This window comes from Castanea sativa, chromosome 5, assembly GCF_040712315.1.
Source record: "Castanea sativa cultivar Marrone di Chiusa Pesio chromosome 5, ASM4071231v1".
NCBI classification, from domain to species: domain Eukaryota; kingdom Viridiplantae; phylum Streptophyta; class Magnoliopsida; order Fagales; family Fagaceae; genus Castanea; species Castanea sativa.
This window is the reverse complement of record NC_134017.1, coordinates 62,844,461-62,867,990: the sequence shown is the minus strand read 5'-3', so window position 1 is coordinate 62,867,990 and position 23,530 is coordinate 62,844,461. Positions and strand designations below refer to the sequence as shown.

Here is a 23,530-nt window from a genome sequence, read left to right as displayed (position 1 = left end):
TTTACCATTTTATTTACAAACTTCACATTTAAAAAAAGCGTAAATTTATTTCAAATTTGTTTTCTTTGTATCAAGGCAAGGCCCAATAATGCATGGGCTTTGGAAAAAAAAATTGATAGACATTAAAAAAAAAACTAGTAATTGTTAAACACACACATAATTACACTCCCCCAACAAACTCAAACACATTACTTAAATTAAAAAAAAAATAAAAATTTTACTCCAACTAAAATTCTATTAATCTTATATTAATTATTAAGGTAATTTAATTTAGGTAAAAAGTTTATAATTTAAGTTTCAAAAATTTTCAAACTAAAATTTTAGGAGTATCACACAAAATTTCAAGAAAAATTTAATAGTAGTAGCTATTATTATAATTAGTCGCTAACCCGTACTATGCACGGGAACTTATCAATTTGTGAGGTAGACTAAAATAATTTTATAAAATCTTAAATTGATTAAGATACTACACCATTACATGATTTGTTCTTGTATAATTTCAATTTGTGTAACAAATTGATGAAGAAGTCATTACTTGAACGTGTAATGACTTACAAAAAATTTGTCAGACAATTTCTACTACAAAAAAATAACTAAAAAATTCAGATATTAAAACTTCTGAAAGACCAAAAAATACTGAAGAAAAATTATCAATGTTTGAGTGTGAGTTTAAGTTGGATTTGTTAGAGAGATAAAATTTCACTCCTTGTTAAGTTTGGATTAAATAAAAATAATTTTGTTTAAAAAAAAGATTAGTTTGAGTATAAGTTGGACTTGTCATAGAGATAGAGTTTCACTCTTTGTTAAGTTTGAACTAAACAAAAATAATTTTGTTTAAAAAAATTGATGAGTTTGAGTTTAAGTTGGACTTGTTAGAGTGATTGAGTTTCACTCGTTGTTAAGTTTGGATTAAACAAAAATAATTTTGTTTAAAAAATATGATGAGTTTGAGTTTAAGTTGGACTTGTTAGAGAGATAGAGTTTCACTCCTTGTTAAGTTTGAACTAAACAAAAATAATTTTGTTTAAAAAAAATGATGAGTTTGAGTTTAAGTTAGACTTATTAGAGTGATAGAGTTTCACTCTTTGTTAAGTTTGGATTAAACAAAAATAATTTTGTTTAAAAAAAATGATGAGTTTGAGTTTAAGTTGGACTTTTCAAAAAGGCAGAGTTTCACTTTATGTTAAGTTTGGAATAAACAAAAATAATTTTGTTTTAAAAAAAATGATGAGTTTGAGTTTAAGTTAGACTTGTCAAATAAATAGAGTTTTACTCCTTGTTAAGTTTGGACTAAACAAAAATAATTTTATTTAAATAAAATGACAATTTTATTTAAATATTGTACTAACGTAGAAAATTGTGAGAGTTTCAGATCAGATAAATAGAGTTTTACTCTTTGTTAAGTTTGAACTAAAGAAAAATAATTTTATTTAAATAAATTGATAATTTTATTTAAATATTGTGCTGACGTTGAAAATGGTGGGTTTTAGAGATTTGCTATATATATATTATATAGATTAATCTATCCTAATTTTATAGTATATTTTATAATACAATTAAAATCTTATTATTTTTTTGAGAGGATAATAAAATTAAACTTGATGTTTATTTTACAAAATACCCTCGTTGCGTACACAATAATACAAAGACAAATACTATTATATAGTGTTCACCTCACCGTCCCAAAAAGAAAAGAAAAGAAAAGAAAAGAAAATATAAATAGCAGAGAAGAAAGGGACGCGTTTGCCTTGCTGTAACTTCCTTCGCCTTGGTTTTTCTTTCTTCTCTCTCTTTCACTTTCGCTTCAATTCTATTCTATTTAATTCCATTCGTTACTTTTTACTTCCTTCGGAAATTCAATTCAAACTATATAAGCTGCCTTTGGTTTAGCTTCATTCATTCATTGATTTGAATTTCGATTTCCAAATTGAAAAGCGGAAAAAATTGAGTATTGGGAATGTCATACGCTTATCTCTTCAAGTACATCATCATCGGCGATACTGGTACTCTCTCTCTCTCTCTCTCTCTCTCAAATTTTGAAGAATTCAGATCTCGAATAATTATTAGTATGTTTCAATCGCATCGAATTACTTCGTCGTTCATCTTTCTCTGTTTAATTTTATCCAATCACCAACTCTGATGATTGGGTTTCTGATTTTGTACGTGAGAATTAATTAATTCTCTATGTTTTGTTTTGTTTTGGATGTGATTCTAGGCTTTATTCTATATATTCCAGCGTGGAATTGGAATTCTTTTACTATGACTTTTTTTTTTCTTTTTTAATTTAAAACGAAATCCCTGAATTTTGAATTGAATTGAAATTGTAGCTAACGAATGAGACTTTTGTTTGAGTTTAATAAAAAATAATGTGAGTCTTAGACAATGATGGATCCACCACTTTTTTTTCTATATTCCTCTCGTCAGAGTTAGAGTTGTGGCGAAAGTTGTGGAGTCTTAGAGTTATTTACTTTAACAATTGTAATTTGATTGGCTTCTAGGGAGGGTTTTGTTTGAGAAATATTATTATTATTATTATTATGAGTTTGATGTGAAGTGAATTTATGGTTTATGGTTTATGGTTGTGCAGGAGTTGGGAAGTCATGTCTTCTTCTTCAGTTCACGGACAAGCGGTTCCAGCCGGTCCATGACCTCACCATCGGTGTCGAGTTTGGAGCTCGGATGATCACCATCGACAACAAATCCATTAAGCTTCAAATCTGGGATACTGTAATTTTTCTGTTTCTTTCCTTTCTGCATTGCAATTTACACTGAATTCTATCTTCTGCCACACAAGCTCATTATAACTATTGGCATCTTCGCCTTTCTTTCGTTCCATGAATGTCACAAATGCGAGTTTGATACAAAATTCAATCTTTGCCTTTCTGTGTGTTTGTGATGGTATTCAATTTTGTACCTTAAGTGACTAAAGTTGTAGATGCTAAAGTTTCCTTGGAAATATTCCAGGCGGGTCAAGAATCCTTCAGATCTATTACGAGGTCCTATTACAGAGGGGCTGCTGGTGCATTGCTTCTCTATGATATAACCAGGTACTGTTTTCATTGAAATATTGATCATTCATTTGCTTATAGTCTTATGCAGAAAAAAATTAATTGTTTTAAATTTGTTCTACAATGTGGGCTTTCACTCATACCCAGTGAATTTAAATATTTTTTAAACCTTACCATCAATTATAATCATTTTTGATCTAGTGAATCATCAGAACTTTTACATTGCCTTTCAAAACACTCTACAAATCAATGTCTAGTGAAAACAAAATCAGCATTGCCAAAGAAAGTTGAACAAAAATTCCACAATTTAGTGGAAACTAAAAGGTTCTTGCCTCAGGCAGATTTTAGTGGCTGTCTATATGTTACACGTAGAAGCATACTTAAAAGGAGCTTTGAATTTTTTCTAAATGAATGTACTTATTGGGAATTATTTATATTTTTGTGCCATTTAGTTGAGATAAGGCATTAGGATGACAATTTCGATTTTGTATTTGTAGGAGGGAGACTTTTAATCATTTGGCTAGCTGGCTGGAAGATGCAAGGCAACATGCAAATGCAAACATGACCATAATGCTTATTGGTAATAAGTGTGATTTGGCTCACAGAAGGGCTGTGAGCACAGAGGAAGGGGAGCAGTTTGCCAAGGAGCATGGTCTGATTTTTATGGAGGCCTCTGCTAAAACTGCTCTGAACGTTGAGGAGGTAAGAATAAATATTGCTGATATGTTGGAAAGTGCCTTGTAACAAAATCCTCAGATTCTTCAACTATATATGTGAATTGAGGTTTGGTTTTTTGCCGTTACCTTTCTCAGTTTTAAATAGTAAATAATTGTTATGCAGGCATTCATAAAGACAGCTGCTACCATTTACAAGAAGATTCAGGATGGAGTATTTGATGTGTCAAATGAGGTTAGCTTTTGTTCTTTTGTTCTCCCCCATCCCTTACTTTTTTTTTTTTTCCAATTCAAGAATTTCATTGGATTGTTTGGATGAGCTTATTTTCATCTTAAAACAGAAATAAATAACTTTTTAAAGCATCACCCTTCTCAAGGTACAACTGTATTTTTGCAGAATAAACAAAATAAGCTATGAAAGCAAGCTCATCAAAACACACTATGTAGGTTTTACATTATATAGCAGTGAGTAGTTCCTTTGGATGAGAAATGCGTGTTTATCCAGTTTCACTTAGTATTGGTGCATTTTCAGATTTTTATCATAAAAATATGGACATTGAAGCGATGATATGTTAATTCCTATTTGAGACCCATTGTTGTTGATATATAATGTTTTTTTTGGTGATATTCTGACTTGTATTGAGATTAAGTTTACCTTTTCCAATGAAGTGGTTAAAACTTGAAAGCATTGGAAATGGTACATATTACACAGAAATATAGTTTTGTTGAATTGATGAGAGGTATAGAATGGTGTTGCTGTCTTGCTGATGCTCTTGTCCTGGTCTTGTTTTGCAGTCTTATGGAATAAAGGTTGGATATGGTGGCATACCAGGACCATCAGGAGGCAGAGATGGTGGTTCTGCTCAAGGTGGAGGCTGTTGCAGTTGAAGTTTGAGATCTCATCTGCTAAACTGAAGCATCCTGTCTAGTGTCTACTTGTTCTTTCTTGTTCTCCCTTTTTCTTGTTTTTCCTTTTTATGGGTCTGAATGTTAAGACTTTTTTCGCCCTCCTTTGCAACTTGTCCTATAATACATCCATACTCAAAATATGAGATATTTGTATAATCTTTTCTGAAGTCTTGGGTATTTGATTGTAAATTTAACAGTTATTTCATTCGTCGGTAGTTGTGTTGAAGAGGATTACAAATTGTGATAACTGTAAGTAGTGAGCATTGTTCTTGTCTGATGATCTTTATATTGTATGTTGGGTTGCATTTACAGTCTCATGTGTTCTATTACTTGGGTCATAGTATTGATGGTTGATTTTTTTTTCGTCCTATCAGGAGCTTGTCAAAAATTCATTTAACTGGTAGCTTGACTATGAATGAAATCTGTTTAGCGGTCAATTGATTTTGTTGGTGGCCTTGTGCTAATGGTTCATTTTGAAAATGTCTTCCATAGCATTTGAGATTCATTTTGATGCATTGCAGCCTAGCCTTGGTGTATTGAAATTCATCACTTTTTGGTCTTTGGAATTGGACCAGCTAATTTATCTTAAGCACCAGTAAGGCTTTTTTTTTTTTTTTGTTGGAAAATTGGTATTGATCAAACCTGATCACCTCCTAGGCGGTATGGGAGCTGGTGGAAGCGGCCGTGCACCATTCCCTTAGAGCATTAGTATTGGGTCTCTCATAAGCCATATGCAGGTGAAATTTAGCAACAGAGCCCCAAAAAGTCACGTTAAAAAAATTTGTAATTGTGCTACAGTGTTATCCTACATGGCATTGTAGCAAAAATTGTATAATATTTATTATATTTTATTGGATAGGATGGCCATGAAGCATTGTAGCAAGCTTGGATTATATTATTTTATTGGGTAGTATATATTATTTTAATGAGTTGAATAGGAAAATAAAAGTTGGAATATTCTGTGTGTTGTAAAGCGGTATTGTATAAATGATAAAAGTAATTTTTGAGATGGTAAAATGAAATTTTTTTTTGTAAAAATCGGATTTGAATGCTCTTAAATTTACTGTGCAAGCTAACATTCATGCGAGCTTAGGCCATCAAAGTGATGTTACACAAAACATAAAATTGATTGATCCAATGTTAAGAGATCTGAATACACTACCCCACTTTTTTAATTGAAAAGGAAAGCAATGGTTGGTTACTGTTTTCAAATTGCTTTCAAAACTTGTGAATCCTTTTTAAACAAAAGGTGTGCAAACAGTAAAGCAAGTGGTGAACCTGTGCCAATGAAAACAAAAACATCCTTACAGAGTGATGGATGATGATGATGCTAATAGTATATATCACATCAATTTATACGTTTTACCTTAGTATTTTTTTATTAAAAAAAATACAAAAGAAAACTGCAAAATCGCTAATTTCAACTTAATTAATTTAATCTCTTCAATCTGGCAAGCCGTCTCTGTTGCAAAAGAACTGGTATAAAATTGAGATTTTAATAATAATTTCTGTCACATAGGGTTTTTGTTTTTGGACTAGTGGGGCATTTCATTTGGTGCAATCCTGACCCATTAACGTGCTGGTTTTATTAACAATAATTAATTATTATTGTCTAGTTCTAGTATTTATTAAAAAAAAAATTTAGAGTCCCTTCTTAATTTAGATTATCATATAAATGGATCAAACAATAAGATAAGAGAAAAATCTTGATCAATCATCAATCATATTATCTTTTCCTTCTGCTAAAGAGAATAACTAGATAGATCTTAATGTTTTGTAAAAAAAAAAAAAAAAAAGAAGATAGATCTTAACGAGTTGATCCATCTTTCACAAAAAGTTGTGAACCCAACTGCTGTATATAATATGTATATTCTTTCTATATATCAATTATAAATATTTTGACTAAAATAATACTATATTCCTATATGTGTTTATGTTTCATCATCAGCCTCATCAAAAGCCATAACATAGCAAGCTCTCTTCTATTACCCCCCCTTTTCTCTCTCTCTCTCTCTCTCTCTCTGTTTCTTTCATGGCTTCCCCTGTAAATCCCAATCTCCAAAACCAAAATCAAAATCAACAAGGAACACAATTTGATTTGCAAAAACTCTTCAAACCCACATCAAATCCTGGTAATCTGAATACCTCCCCATCTTTCCCATCTCCCACTTCTTCTCCATCCTCTTCATCACCTCCATATCTCTTACCTTCTTCTTCTTATCCTCCACCAACTGGTCCTTCATACCCTTTCCACCACCCTCACTTTCTTCCATACCCTCCTCCACCAACACCCCTTGACCATTTTGTCCACCAGTTTCCTCAACCTAACCTCCATGCCCCTCTCAGACCCATCTCCACAACTGCAACAACTAGTGCTACTACAACATCAACAACAACTAGTGCCACTGATTTCTCAATGACCCATTTGGCCATTACGCCTTCCACGCCTCCCACAAGGTTGCTCAGCACAAAACTCCCAAGGGGTCGCCATTTAATAGGCGATAAACTTGTCTATGACATTGATGTTCGCCTGGAAGATGAGGCTCAGCCACAGCTTGAAGTCACTCCTATCACTAAGTATGCCTCTGATCCTGGCCTTGTGCTTGGCCGTCAGATTGCTGTTAATAGATCTTATATTTGCTATGGCCTCAAGATGGGTAATATCCGTGTCCTTAACATTAACACTGCCTTAAGATCTTTGCTCCGAGGCCACAGCCAGGTACAGTCTGATATGACTCTTCATTTTTCATTTGTTTTTGAATTTATTGCTGCTATATCAGTGTTCATCATTTCATTCAATGCAATTGCAAGTTTGAATCTTTCATGTTCATAGATTGTAACTGTATGCCAGGCATTGATAATGGAACTTGGGATTTAGATTTTACAACTTCTCATTATAAATTTTTGTTCAAAGGTCACACCTTTATTTGTCTTCTGTAGTGCAGCAATTGGGTTTACCACTATTGGTATTTAGAACTTCTCTTTATACATTATTGTAGAAATGTTCGACTGTTATTATCAATTCACATTTTTAAGGCACAAGTAAAAGAATTCAAGTGGCATTGCCTGTAAGATGCAGTTGTAGTACATGGGAGAGACTTTTAATTTAAATTTCAAAAATTGACTGGTGTTCCTTAAATTTCAATATCTTGTATCAACAATTTGTAAGGATTGAGAGATTAAAGAGGATGTGAATCCCAGGATAAGAGTAGGTAGCGAAGTGGAGAAGCGCATTAGAAGTATTGTGTGATTGTAGAATACATATCAAGTTAAGGAAAATTGTATAAGACTATTGTAAGACTAACTATGCTCTATGATACTAAATGTTGGATTATTTAGAAACAACCTATTCATGAAATGATTGAAGCTAAAATGAGAATGTTAAGATGTATAAGTGGAAATATAAGTAAAGATAGGATTCGAAAGTAAAGGTAGTTATGGCCCCTATTGATGTAAAGATGAGAGAAACTTGCTTGAGATGGTTTGGGTAAGTGCAGAGGAGAATAATTAATGTACCAATGAGTAAGAGTAAGTTGATTCAAGTTGAGTGAACCAAAAATTGGAGGAAGAACTAAAATGACATTGGTGGCAGTAGTAAAGGGAGTTGTCAATTAAGGGGTTGATAGAGAGTATGATTTTGGATAGTTTGGAATGGCGAAAAAGAATACACATTTCTGACCCTGATTAATTTATTTTGAGGATCCATAGCCGACTCCTTAATTTTGGGGCTAAAACTTGGTTTTTTATTTTTATTTTTATTTTTATTTCCCTATGATTGTATGGAATTTGGATCTTATATATAAATTTTTACTATCAATATTACTCTCTACTTGTTATGTATACATTACTGATGCACCTTTCAATATTCAGTCATCTTTTAAAACTCCTCCCTCATCTCTCGTTTATGTATTTAGTATTTATTATGCAGAGAGTAACTGATATGGCTTTCTTCGCTGAAGATGTTCACCTTTTGGCTAGGTAGATCTTTGTCCTGATTTTTCATTTGGCCCTTTCATTTAGTCTTCTTCTGGAAAGTTCTAATTTCCATTTTCTGCAGTGCTAGCGTTGATGGACGGATTTTCATTTGGAAGATCAATGAAGGATCAGATGAGGATGACAAACCTCAAATCACAGGAAAAATTGTTCTTTCTATGCAGATAGAGGGAGCAGGGGAGTCAGTCCACCCACGAGTGTGTTGGCATCCTCACAAACAAGTAATCATGAATTTGTGTTTTATTTCATCAAAAATTTATCCCCTAAAGTGTTCTAAAGTTGTTTTAGATTGTGCATTTTCTCCTTTTTTTCCTAGTTTTTTAGTTTTATTGGTCTTCATAGTTGACCAACAAGAATTACTTTACAGGAAATTTTGATGGTTGCAATTGGAAACCGTGTCCTCAAAATCGACACCACAAAAGTTGGAAAGGGTGTAGTGTTTTCGGCAGAGGAACCTCTTAAATGTCTCATTGATAAACTAATTGACGGGGTCCAATCTGTTGGTAAACATGATGGTGAGGTTACTGAGTTGTCAATGTGCCAATGGATGACCAGCCGTTTAGCTTCAGCATCAATGGATGGCACGGTCAGTATTCTCTCCCGATTGGCTTTGTGGTCTTCCAGTTTTTATCTTTCCTCTTTTGGTGCCTTCAGTAAGGAAATGTTCCCCGAAAAACATTGAATGTTAATGAAAAACAGTGTGCTTGTCACATGCTTATGCACCCATATTACTAATAGGATGACATAGAAGGGGGAAGTGCCCTAAAATTGGACACTTGTCTCACTCTATGTGATATTTTTCATTACATGGCAATTTATGACTATTAGAATTATGGTTAGGTGATTAAATTCACAATTTCCTAATAGCTTAAGTTTTTGGGATAATTGGTAATTTAACTTGGTATTAGAATAGGAGATTCTGAGTTTGATCCTTGTCTTCACTCTATCTCTCATTTAAAATGTTAAAAATCCCATGTGTTGGGTCCTTTTTATTAAGGGCTAGTTTAGGTCCACACGTGAGGTGGAATGTTAGAATTATGGTTAAGTGATTAAATTCACCATTTCATAATAGCTTAATCTTCTAGGACTACTGGTAAATTAACAATGACAATAATGAAGACCCATTTTCTAATGAGTTGTGGCAGTTTTTTTTGCTGTTGTACAATGCCTCATAGAGCCCAAAGGTTACCCTTTTAAGTAGGATGTGATTCATGAACCAGTTAGTCTGGTATTGGGAATCGTTGATTTATGTGGGCTTGGAATTTTATTTTTCATAGTTTTTTTTTTTTTTTTAATTATAATTTATTCCTCTTCTGCAACAGGTGAAGATTTGGGAGGACCGTAAGGCATCACCGCTTACAGTATTGAAACCACATGATGGCAATCCTGTTAATTCTGTGACATTTTTGACTGCCCCTCATCGTCCAGACCACATTGTTCTTATTACAGCGGTATCTACTCCTAATCTTTCCCATCATGTGACATATTATCATACTAGACTTTCAGGCGTCTTTAGAGTATCTACTATGTAGCTCCTTTGGTATTCACTTCTTGTTAGTCTGGTATTGAAGATCCACTTAGCAATAGACGAATAATCATCGATATATTTTTTTTTTTTCCTTTTTCCAGGGGCCACTTAATCGGGAAGTGAAGATATGGGCCTCTATGAGTGAGGAGGGCTGGTTGTTGCCTAGTGATGCTGAATCATGGCGGTCTACTCAGACTTTGGATGTAAAGAGTTCCTCTGAACGTAAGGTTGAGGAAGCATTCTTTAATCAAGTCATAGCATTGCCTCGTGCAGGCTTATTTCTACTTGCAAATGCGAAGAAAAATGCTATATATGCTGTACATATAGAGTATGGGCCTAATCCAGCTTCAACCCGCATGGATTACATTGCTGAGTTTACAGTCACAATGCCTATTCTGTCTCTTACTGGAACTAGTGACAGTATACCAGATGGAGAACATATTGTACAGGTCTACTGCGTCCAAACACAAGCCATTCAGCAGTATGCATTGGACCTATCTCAGTGCCTGCCACCACCCCTGGACAATGTGGGGTTGGAGAAATCAGACTCCAATGTTTCTCGAGCTTTTGATGCTTCTGATGGTTCTGCAACTTTTGAATCACCTCCTGGAACTAAACCCACTGAGATACCCGAGGTTAATGCAACCCCCATAGCACCTATTCTTTCAAGCAGCTCTGAAAATGCCCCAGAAGCAAGTCGTTCTGAAAACTTAGCTTCTTCTGAGGTTACCAACTTGCCAGAAGTTGCTATTTCTGGCGTGGAAACAGTTGCAGGTGATTTGCCTTCTCATAGTAGTGCCGAAAATATCCATGCTGCATTGCCACCTCTTCCTTTGAGTCCAGGTTTATCTCGTGAATTTCGTGGTTTTAGAAGTCCATCAAATAGCTCTGAGACTAGTCCACCTCTTACTGATTATGGGGGTGATCAGTCACCTCTTGAATATACGTCTGATCGGAGAATGGACACCGGGAAAGATAGCATGACTAATGTGCCTCCCTCGGTTGACAATTTGAATAAGGGTGATAAAAATGCTGTACACAGTGACGTTTCTATTGTTCCCAGTCCTCCTATAGTATTTAAACAACCAACGCATCTGGTAACTCCATCAGAGTTGTTATCTACAGCCCCATCATCATCTGAGAATTCTCAAATTAATCTTGGTGTGAATGTGGTAGAGGCAAAAGTTCAAGATGTGGTTGTCAGCAATGATGCAGAAAGCACTGAAGTAGAGGTTAAAGTTATTGGTGAGACAGGAACCAGTCAAAATAATGAGTTCGACAGTCAGAGAGATTCTCACATTATGGTTGCTCAGAAAAAGGAGAAATCCTTCTATTCCCAGGCATCAGATCTTGGCATTCAGATGGCCAGAGATTGTTGTGTGGGAACTTATGGTGTGGAGAAATTTCGGCAAGCTAATGATGTTAGTATTACTGAATTACCAAACCAACCTCCTAAACCTTGTGCAGAAGAAGCTCAAGATATGATGAAGGATATACCTGCAAAGGTTGGTGAATCAGAAACTCCTATGGGAGTTTTGCAGTCTCCAGCCCCAGTGCTGAAGAAAAGACAGAAGGGGAAAAATTCTCAAGTGTGTGGTACATCTCCTTCTCCAAGTCCTTTTAACTCTACAGATTCGTCAAATGAACCAAGTGGTGATTCAGGTTCCCCATCTTTAGAAACTGCTTTGCCCCAGTTACTGGCTATGCAGGAGATGCTTGAACAGGTGATTGCTTTACATTTTTATGCATGGTTAGTTATAGATAGCTACATTTGGTGAGCTTAGTTCACTGACATCATTTAACCGGTATGATATTTTTGGCCATGTCTTTTTCTGGGTTGACTTTGAAGAGTTCTGCTTAAATCATGTAACTTGGTTAGTCTCATGTTGTTGGGTGATTATTTTTTATTCCTGTGTATGTTAGAATCTTGGCAATAAAAATGGGCTCCTTAGCTTTGCAATAATGTCAGTTCATGTTGATTTTGGCATTTAACCTCATCTGTAGGCATTTTTTTCCATTTTAAATACTGTAGCTTTTTCAGAAGTTCTTCTTTTTTTTTTTTTTATAATTTTTTTTTAATAAAAATGCCAGATTGCTTCTTATATTAATCATATTACAACCTGAAACAGATGACTTGTCGTGCAAACTGCAGACAGATCCTTTACTTCCAATTCTTGTTATTTATAGTATCTCTGTGTTTTTCTCCTACTATCAGTTTTGATGTTGAATATCATTTTTTGGGAAGTTAAAAAAAAGAGAGAAAGTCATGATGTTTTATATCTTATGGTATGCTTGCTTTGGATGCTTCCTTTTATGTAACAAATATCAGTAGTTAAGGATGTCATTTCATAGCGCAATGAACTGGATACTTATAAGATTTATGATATTAGATTATATACTGATCACATTATAATTTTGACAGATAATTTAGAAACACTACTCTCCTATCTTGTCGTTTTCTGCTTTGTAAATATTCATATTTCATTTGGCTTCTGTAGATATTTCTCACATGTTATGTACTCTTGGACTAATGATTTTTCATATTTCATAGTTAATGAGCACGCAAAAAGAAATGCAGAAGCAGATGAATGTGATTGTTTCTGGCTCAGTTACCAAAGAAGGTAAAAGACTAGAGGGATCCTTGGGCCGGACCATGGAGAAAGTTGTCAAGGCTAACACTGAAGCTTTGTGGGCTCGTTTCCAAGAAGAAAATGCAAAGCAGGAGAAGCTAGAACAAGACCGTATGCAGCAGATAACAAACTTAATCACAAATTATATGAACAAGGACTTGCCAACCATGCTCGAGAAAACTTTAAAGAAGGAAATAGGTTTGGTTGGACCGGCTGTAGCTCGTGCAATTACTCCAATTGTGGATAAAACAATGTCATCAGCTATTATGGAGTCATTCCAGGTTCTAATTTTTACGTTTGTCAAAATTTGGATGTCTTATTGGCATTTTGAATGTTCATGTTTTATGTTTCTGTTGTTTTTATTGGAGGAATCTGCCTTTATGAATGGAACCATTACTTGAAATGTACTAAACGTCACAAATAATAGAAAATGGCATAAGGATTGAAGTCGTGACACCCTTATCATTTATACTAATTATTGTTATAAATCAGTAGATAGAAGTCTCTGGTGGAGCATGCTTTATAAATTGCTATGACAGTAATCGCATAATGGGTTCATTCTGAACAATGGATTTGCTTCAAATAATGAGCACAATATAGCCTCTAAATTAACAACAGGCTGCACTAACACAACTTAATTTGCCTGCAAAATAAATGTGGCTGAATAAGCTTTATATTGTGTGCCATGCAGAAAGGTGTGAACCAACTTGAAAGATCAGTTGGTTCAAAACTTGAAGGTAGCATGACTAGGCAAATTCAAGCACAGTTTCAAACTTCTGGGAAGCAAGCTCTTCAGGTAATTTTAAGTTTGGTACATATATCAATAGTATCCACTAGAGCTATAGTGTGAACCCTATCTTCTTCACCTGAAGTCCTGAACCTTCTTATATAGCTCACTGTACATGTTAAGAATCTTACAATTATGCTCATGATTGTGTTTTTGTAAATAATCTAAAGGCATGGATATTCATGTGTTGGAAAGCTTGAACCATTGAGCTGGATGTAGTGATGCTTAAATCTTTTTTTGATAAGTTTTATTGATATTATTAAATAGAGTTGCCCAAATATACAGGGAGTATATGACTAGGGACCAAAAAATCAATCACACAAATTACATAAATCTATCAAATCAATAACAGACCATAAGGACTGGTTATGCAAAGCTGACATCCAATCCAAAAAAGTTATAAAGAAAATAATTTGAGATTAGGCATAGTTCTCTCTGTATCTTCGAAACTCTAGTTGTTCCTCTCCCTCCACAGACACCACATCAAGTAATGCAGGGCAGCCATCCACAAATGACCATTCCGATGACACTGAAAACAACCTGGCCAACAAGCTACCAACTCAACAACAATCTTCGGCATCACCCAACAAACTCATAGACCAAAATTCTGTAGCAATAGGGCAGTATAACCCATCATTAATCAATTCAAAACCCTATGATTGTTGAAGCATGGGTGAGAATTTAGATAATTCATCAAGTTTGACTGAAAACAAAAATACAATTCATCATTAATCAATTTTATGCAGATATGACTACTTTAGAGAATCAATTTATATCTAAAATAATTTCCAAAAAAGAAATATAAAGATCTAATTGATACAGTTCTGTAAGAAGTGCATATCTTGATTGGTCTTATCAAAAGTCTGGATTCATTTACATGGTTTTCTTTTTCTGCATTCTTCTTTAGTCCTAACTCATTGGACTTGCCATTCATGAATCATGACGAACTTTCACTCTTTCTGCCTTAGTATGGACTCCAATTTCATTGCCTGTGTGGTAATTGTGCATGCCATTTCATTGCCTGTGCTCTATGGGTTATACTAAGCATACCCTGGTTCTGGATAATTAGATGGACCATAGCATCAGTGGATTTTTCTTTCAAGTCACCCGAGTCTCCATCAAATCAAGCCTTTCACCCTTTAGTAGCTCATTCATTCAGAGCTTGTTTAACTGTATATATATTAGTCTATTCACATCTCATCTGTAATCTGTCTCAACTAATGTTGGATATGATTAATTAGGAGGATCTGTAAAAGCCTTGCTTTTCCTTATGGTGTTATTTTGGGTTTACTGAATTAACATTTTTCTTATTTTTTGTTTTTCTCTTTAGCTTGGTTGTTTTGTTGATTTTGTGAAATGAATGGTCACATGCCCGTGTTTTGTGTGTGTGGGTTCATGTTGGTTCTGATGATTGATAATGGTTTGTACACTGCAGGATGCACTGAGGTCTAGTCTGGAAGCTTCTATAATCCCTGCATTTGAGATGTCATGCAAAACTATGTTTGAGCAAGTTGATACCACATTCCAGAAAGGGCTTGTCAAACATACATCTGCTACTCAGCAGCAGTTTGAGTCTGCACATTCTCCATTAGCCGTTGCTTTAAGGGTAAATATAGCTTAACTGAGTTTAGTAGGAAGCAGGGGTTTTTTTCTTTATTTTTATTTTTTAACCACCATTCATTCTTGCAAATTGTGCTGGAGTAAGAGCAATTGGGAATATTTCTCACTTGATGGAATATTTATTGGATGTGAAATAAATCTCTCAACAGCACCTACTCTTCATCTTCTGAATTATATGTGTTCAAAAGACTATGAGGGGGGGGGGGGGGATTCTATATTATTTAGTTAGAAATAATGCGTAATTTATAATAATGATATACATTTTGAAATTGAAGCACATGAAGGACGTAACCCATATGATTCATTTAATAGATAATCCATGAACAGTGGTCTCACTCTCATCCGTGCTTACGACCTTCTATTCTTGAGATTTTTCTTGTCATTGGTATGCTTTTAAAATATTAATTTTGTGGTATATTATGAGTGAGCTATGTAAGAACTAAGAAAAAAATGTGATGGACATTCTCTACAATAAACTTCAACCATATTTTATCAAAATTTCTGTTGCAACAGCTAATTCCTAATCTGGTTCATGGTGTATCTTGAATGTAGGTTATTGCTCCTTTAATGGTATTTGGATGTCTTGGTCATTTGAGTGCGCTTCATGTTATTATCAATGCTCCTTTTTGTTTTGTTTTGTTTGTTTTTTGTTGTTGTTGTTGTTGTTGTTTTTTTTTTTTTTTTTTTTAACTGATATAATAGTGTAGAGTAATTCTGTGGGATAGTCGATGCAAATTCCAACCAGTAACAAAAGTAGAGTCAGAGATTTTATTTTGTGATTATGGGCATTTGTTTTAAGCTTTGATTGTTACAACATTCTTGTAAAACTATATATACTGATGGTATGATGCTATGTATGGATTCAAAGGATGCAATTACTTCGGCATCAGCAATCACTCAAACCTTGAGCGGAGAATTGGCTGATGGCCAGCGAAAGCTGTTAGCCATTGCAGCTGCAGGTGCTAACCCAAAAGCAGTAAATCCCTTGGTATCACAGTTGAGCAATGGACCTTTGGCTGGTCTTCATGAGATGGTACCTGCATATAAGCTTCCTTCTTAATCTGCAATTTTGTCCATTTACCCCTCTTTGGGCTTTATAACATTTAGAGGGTCATGTCTGTAGGCTGAGGCACCTTTGGATCCAACTAAAGAACTATCTAGATTGATATCTGAGTGCAAATTTGAGGAAGCATTCACTGGAGCCCTGCAGAGAAGTGACGTCTCTATAGTTTCATGGTTATGTTCTCAGGTATGTTCTGCTCTGCACACACCACCACGTATTATTACTCTGATTTCAAAGCTGAAGATTGCTAGTGGAAGATTAAATGTGCTGCATATAAAGTTAAGCATTTGTTGCATGCAAGTCTCTTTTCTCAAGTCCCTCGGGACCCAACAATTGCCTTTTAGTTTGAATATGAGCAATATTTGCAATATGGGACTGAATATTCCTCATCAAAGACCAACATTCATATTAATGTGTTCTGAGTGAGGAGTTGATACGAAAGAGCACTATACAACGGAGCCTTTTCTTATTTATTTGGTTCTACCGCACAAGTCCTTTAAGTTCCATCAATCTCTAATATCTAAAACTTGACGAGTAGAGGGTAGGACATGCGTATAATATACAGTTATTAGCTTTTCCCTCATACTTGCAATAATACCATGTTGAACCATGCCACTCCTTACTACCGTGATTTTAAGTACTGTTCTTGCTATGTATCATTGAGTTTGATATGGCTTGGGATTCGCAATTTAAAAAAAAAAAAAAAAGTGCTGAAATTGTGACATACAAGTGCAACATGAACAACCATCCCTCACTCTCTTGCCACAATTTAAAAAATAATAGAGGACAAAATGTAAGAAAAAAAAATGTCAAATATAATGGATCTTCTAGAGTTGCTAAACTTAAATATTAATCTAGTTTATTTTTGTTGTGTTAGTCTTGTATACTTCCTGTGTACTAGGGTTATGATTCACCTTTTTGTTCTCTAATAAATTTCTTACTTTTGAACAAAGAAAAACTATCTGCAAATTTAGTTAAACTAGTCACAAATTATGCATGTAATAAAAAATGAAATGGCAATTAATGGAGTAATAGAATATGACTATAGATAGAGTAGAATGGAGGGGAAAAAAAAATCTCCTAACCTATTAAGGATCCATAGCTGACCCCAAAATTTTGGGACTAAAGCTTTTGTTGTTGTTGTTGCAGTCGCAGATTCACGCATTGTGTGGGAAATATATAATTATTTGGTAATGTGATATCATGTATAGTTCATTCTCTGTAATTTACTGAAGATAATTTATTAAGTTTAGTTGTCTTTAAAAGATTTAAACTCCCTTAGACAAAGAAAAGAAAAGAAAAAGGATATGTTAATACTAAATGGGAAAGAGAATAGTAAATTTATAGAAAGAAAATGGGGAACAGAAAAAGGATATGAAAGGTTGGAGGAAGAGTTACAGTAAGGTAGGGAATAATGGGAAGAAAAAAAGACATAAAGGAGAAAGGTTAGCGGAAGTGTCACGGTAAGGTGGGGAATAATAGGGAGGAAAAAAGCCAAAAAGGGGAGAGAAAGGTCTGGAAATAGGTGGTTGATGTGGCATAATGAGAGATGAACAAAGTTAATTGCTAAGCTTCGATTATTATATATAGTATAATATAGTATAGATACATGTAGATATAGAAATACATGTCTAGCATAATGCATAGTTATGAAAGTTATGAATCCGGACTTTAAGAGTCTCTTAGACTTCTTACTTGAAAATCAATAGTTGGTATACGGTTAGGCCTAAAATTTCTCAAAATGTTCTGGTCTGGCATATTTATTAATGCTCCAGGACCTGGGGTGGGTGAGGGAGTGGTCCTTTGTGTGTGTATAGTATAGATACATGTAGATATAGAAATACATGTCTAGCATAATGCATAGTTATGAATCTGGACTTTAAGAGTCTCTTAGACTTCCTACTTGAAAATCAATAGTTGGTATACAGTTAGGCCTAAAATTTCTCGAAATGTTCTGGTCTGGCATATTTATGAATGCTCCAGGACCTGGGGTGGGTGAGGGAGTGGTCCTTTGTGTGTGTATATGGAGTCCATTTGGTGTTTGAAGGATTTGAGTTGTATTGTGTACACTAATTACTGGCTTTTGCTATGCAATGACAAGGCTTCTATAGTATGAAGTCAACAACATTCATATTTTTTATGCTCTTCCGCCAGGTTGATTTACAAAGGATTTTGTCGACAATGCCACTCCCTCTAAGCCAAGGAGTTCTGCTGGCTCTTCTCCAGCAACTTGCTTGTGATATTAGCAATGAAACATCTAGAAAATTGGCATGGATGACGGACGTAGCTGTTGCCATAAACCCAGCAGATCCGATGATTGCAGTGCACGTTCGTCCTATCTTTGAGCAGGTATATCAGTTACTGGGTCATCATCGGAACCTACCAACAACCTCTGCTTCTGAAGCAAATAGCCTCCGCCTTCTTATGCATGTTATTAATTCTGTGTTAATGAGCTGTAAATGATTCTTCCCACTTTGTCTCATCTGTAATCTGTGCCAAGGTGTAAGTGGAACATTGGGCTGTATAGAAATCTAGGAAGGTCCAGGAAAGAAAGAAAGCATAGTTCATGTAACAAGTTTGTATTTTGACGATCTGTGTGAAATAGTTTTTTTAGCCCCTTGAAATTTTTGGTATATGCTTGCAGCCCTGCATCTCTCTCTTTTTATTTTTATTTTTTTTCACTTTTTAAGCACATCATTTGAAGAACTGCACTTCTCATTTTTTAATTTATTTTTATCTTGTTACCTTTTGTTCACTTTTACCCTCCTGAAATTCTTAGCCAACACACGATGATGCGTCGTTGAGTGCACGTGGAGACAGCAGAAATGAGTAGTTAAAATGTTTTACTTATAGCTTGAACAATATTACATACACAAGTTTTAATTTGTATGACATCTGAATAATGTGACATCCTTTTTATATGGGGTCACTACTTACCTTTTTCTTTTATTGTACACCAATCATAACTTGTTACTTCAACCTTTGTGAAAAAAATTGTGAAATGTGTTGCATTTCTTTAGTCATCAAAGTTCAAATAGCTGTTGTAAGAGTTTGTGCTTTCTTTTATTATTAACTAGTAAGTTATCTGTGCGATGCACGGATAATATTGTAATATATTATTTAAGATGATTTTGAAGAATGTTGTATATGTATTATAGCATAATTGTTATAAAACTTTTTTGGTAATGAATTCATCATAAAAAGTAACAATTATAAGTTGCACACATATATTCATTATAATTATTCTATTGAAGTAATGAGAAATTTTTTTTTTTGGAGGAATATTATAGAATAAAATTTGACATAGAATGTATCTTTCTCTTTCTTTTTAATTCTAAAACAAAATAAACATTTCAAACACCCACAATTAATCACATCTACATCATTTACAAAGTCCACAAATCTACAACTTCCAACCTTAATATCAAAATCGTAATTGCTATTGTCACTCAATATAAAATGCAAGTCTCCCCTCCTTGGTTGTAGCCAACTCATACAGGTTAGGATTAGATGAAAGAACAATGTTAGAGCTAGGTAGGTGTTGTTGAAAAATTCAAGATAAATGACATCGTTTTCTGGTCTGTGTGTATTTGATATGGTATGGCATAAAGGGTAGGTATATATAAAGGGGTAGAAGTGCAAGAGGTGAAAATGGTGCATATATTAAAATGCAAAGAGTTTTGTGCATATATGCGAGAGATGAAAAGTCTTGAAACATTAAACCAAATGATACAAAAAATATTTATTTTTTAATTAGAAAAGTCTTGAAACAAACTAAAATAAAATAAAATTTTAATATTTAATTTGTTCTTGTGCGTTCCCAAAATAAGGCTACTTGGCCTAAAAGGAGTTTGGGCTCACAATTTATTTGTATGGTAGGCTTTTGGATTTCCTTACCATGGGTGACACTATGCTCGGCTGTCCCGTTTCCTTAGTCTCCCTCTTTTCTCCCTAACACTCCCCTTTCTTCTTTGGGGATGATTACTTTCTCTCTAGTCTTTCCACTCTGGGATTGCCAACTACTTTAACTGAGTCATCCCTGCCTATTTATAGCCATACTTAGTGGGGTGGCCATGATTATTCCCCTGGTGAGTGAGAAGAGGGGTCCAATACTGTTAAGCTTAAGTGGAGGTTTAGTTGGGGGTGGGAGGAAGCGAGAGTGGCATTGAGGCTAGCTCCACCGTTGGCTGTACTGCTCGGCGGGGGTGTTCCCGTAGCCTATACTGGATTTACGGGCGGTCATCTTCTCCGAATGGACAGGGTTTTGCATTTACAGCGTGCCGCTGGTGTTCCCTTTATCCCGAATTGGGTGCCGAGAATCATCCGGACGGTACTCATAAGCCCGGTTTCACAAGTGATCTTCAAACGTGATAGTTCTTGAACGCGAACCCCAGCTATTCGTGGGCTTTGTGTACGTGGCACTGTTGGGATGGGCCTTAGTGAGTATTGGGCCCGCAAATGAATAGCGTCCTGTACATTAGCCCCCCTTGACTCATGCCCGGCATCGGGCACGGGTCAAGGTCGAGGGATAAGTGCTATCCGAGATATTGAACAGACAGGGGTCTGGAGCGGTTCAGAAGAAATCATTTAATGCCCCCTTGAAAAGTCGTGTGTTACGTGACTGCTGGCTCTGAGTCTCACCACTACGTGATGGTTCGCAAACTGAAGCGGCGTGCGTGCGACAGTTAGAGTGGGAATTAGTGAGATTTCCTACTCCTCATTTATTGATTAGTACCAACCTCGTTTCTCATGGTCCCTATAAATAGGTCACTTAAGGATCCTCTTCGCTTTTACGATCTCCAGTCTCTGAACCCCCCTCTCTACCGAGCATTCATCTGGTGTTAATCCCTTAGCCCAGAATACTCCTCTACCTTAGAGCCCGAAGTAAGTCTTCTACCTTTTTCTCTTTTACTTTAGTTCTGCTCTTCAACCCTGGTGTCTAGGATGGGTTTCGCTCACCTTCTGAACACTGATGTGTCTCTAGCCACCTTTAGGCAAACGTTCAACATCCCTGAGGATGTGAATGTGGCATATTGCCATGAGAGCGAATTTCCGCTTTATAGGGGCTCCAACACTGCATTTTTCCCTTTAATGTCCATTCTGGAGGGCGGGGTTAAATTTCCGGTGGATGCCCTTTTAATCGATACACTTAGGTTCTATGGTTTGTGTCCGGACCAACTTCCCCTTAACTTTTACCGAGTGGTTAGTTGCATCAGCAGGTTGAACCAAATATACGGTCTGAAATTGAGCCAACATGACATAAACTACTTGTACAGCCTGTGTGGGAGTAAAGAGACCAACTATTATTTGAAAGTCAGGGATGCGCGGGTTCGACTAATTTCGTGTCTACCCGATTCGAACAGGAATTCTGCCGGAGAGTTTGTTCGGGTGCGCGGTAATTGGTTTACCGGTGTCGTCCCTTGTCCTCTCTCACGGCGTGAAGTTGGTTCGTGTCGAACACTAATCAATCGTCTTTTCTTTCCTTGACTTGCTTTGTTTGGATACTAACCCCTCGTATTTCTATGTTGCAGACGGCAAAGCATTCATCCAGGATCTGAGAGTAGTGAATATATGAGATTTAAATTTCGTGCTTCGGTCCGAGATATTCGTCCACACCGATGGACAGCTCAGGGCATCGCACCTCATACTCGGTTGCACCCCCGTGTACAGGACTTGGCAATCCTTCAGCCAGACGCTCTTGGTCGACAGCCCACTATTGTCCTACATAGACGTTCGCCACGCCAACTTCCTCCCCCCCTCGTTGACTATCGGCGAAGCCCGCGACCTCGGTCCCCACTATACGACTACTGAAGACCTTGCCTCGGTCCGGGACGAGTCAGCAGAACGAGTTTCCCGGGCTCTCAGAAAGTTGGCACACGTTCCTGTTGAAGGGAATAACGCCCAAGTCCAAGCGGCTGAAGGAGCGGCTGAGCCAATTGGCACATCGGGGGTCAAAATTGGTTCGCCCGAGAAAATGGTAAGCAAAAGGACAATGACTCTTTCCCGGTTCCTACCCGGGGCCATTCTCGTGGCTTAGCCTCCATCCCCCTTAGGAAAGGGGTCGGGCCTTCCTGCTAGAGAGGGTAGAAAAAGGAAACGGCCTGCCGAGAATGTGACTCCCCCCCCCGGGCGATGCCCCCTCGAAAACTCCGTCACGTGCGAAAACGGTCCCCAAGGCCCAGGGGGTGGCAGTTGCTGTTCAGGCAGCCACCCAGGCCGGGATAAAGGGGGCGTCCTCCTCTCAGGTCGGGGTTAACTGGCAGCCCGATTTTAGGCTAGGTGGTAAACCCTTACCGGCAACTGCCTCCGTTCGGATGTGGGCGCAGGGCGAAGGAGGTCGGGTTGCTTAGAGCCTGGCACAAGGTCTCTTGCTGCCCGAGGATGCCCACTTCTTCTCGGATGGCGACGATGAGTCACTTGCTAGACGGCTGCAGTGGCATACTGTTGCGGTAATTGCTACTTCCCTAGTTCCATGCATCGCAATACAATGCTTTTTCAGTTTTATTATCTCAACATCATTCTTGTTTTCAGGCCGCGTAGTTAACCAGTGTCATTGATGGGAGGTTGAAGGAGGCAGCCGAGCTCATTAATCGGGCCAATGAGGAGAGGACCGCTGCCGAGAACATGGTCAAGGAGAGAGAAGAGGCTGCTAACGCCTTTGAAAGGAAAGCAGTAGATGCCGAAAAGGCCCGTTTGGCGGCAGAGAGGAAGCTGACCGGTCTAACCACCAGATTGGGCGAGACCGAGCTGAGGTTGGCTGAGGCGGATAGCCTGAATCTGTCCCAAGCCGATGAAATCGCTGGCTTGAAGGATGCTTTTGAGGCCTGCAAGGACAAATGGTATAATGCGGGGTTTTCGGAGGCCGAGAACTCTGTAGAGCCTATTATCCATCAAGCTCGGAACCACAGGTTCGGGGAAGGGTGGATGGCTGCCCTCCAGGTGATGGGAGTAACTGAGGACTCCCCTCTGTGGAATCCTAACCAGATCCCATATCCGGTTCCTCCTCACCCGTTCAAAGTCAGGTCAGTGTCGAAGATGAGGAAGATACGCCAAGCATGAGGGACCTCGTGCAGGCGATCAATTCCCATGTTGAAATGGTTGACTTAGAAGCCTCAAGCAACGTCCGTGTTGAAGCTGAGACCGTACGTGGACAGACCCCCTTCACAACTCCGCTGGCCAAGGATACGCCCGTTCAGCCCAATCCACAGACTCCGCCCCCCAACGCACCTGAATAAAGGCCTAATTATCAAGTGGAGCACAAAGAATGTGTTATTATATTTTGTTTCGTTTTGTTTAACGTGCCTAGGTCGTCGGGTTG

The 23,530-nt window shown here is 36.8% G+C and overlaps 2 protein-coding genes across 2 annotated transcripts; both read left to right on the top strand.

The window, feature by feature from the left end:
* Positions 1-1,694: 1,694 nt before the first annotated feature.
* LOC142636596 (ras-related protein RABB1c) lies at positions 1,695-4,902 on the top strand. The gene is made up of 6 exons (XM_075810863.1): positions 1,695-2,003; positions 2,588-2,727; positions 2,965-3,047; positions 3,506-3,710; positions 3,849-3,917; positions 4,478-4,902. Exons 1-6 carry the CDS (start codon positions 1,958-1,960, stop codon positions 4,568-4,570), a joined length of 636 nt encoding a protein of 211 aa, XP_075666978.1. The 5' UTR covers positions 1,695-1,957; the 3' UTR covers positions 4,571-4,902.
* A 1,638-nt stretch (positions 4,903-6,540) lies between these two features.
* Positions 6,541-18,836, top strand: LOC142634438 (enhancer of mRNA-decapping protein 4-like). Its single transcript, XM_075808726.1, has 12 exons — positions 6,541-7,310; positions 8,520-8,569; positions 8,649-8,805; positions 8,952-9,170; positions 9,907-10,035; positions 10,214-11,836; positions 12,664-13,023; positions 13,434-13,538; positions 14,965-15,135; positions 16,018-16,182; positions 16,273-16,398; positions 18,367-18,836. Exons 1-12 carry the CDS (start codon positions 6,624-6,626, stop codon positions 18,673-18,675), a joined length of 4,101 nt encoding a protein of 1,366 aa, XP_075664841.1. The 5' UTR covers positions 6,541-6,623; the 3' UTR covers positions 18,676-18,836.
* The last annotated feature ends 4,694 nt before the right edge of the window (positions 18,837-23,530 follow it).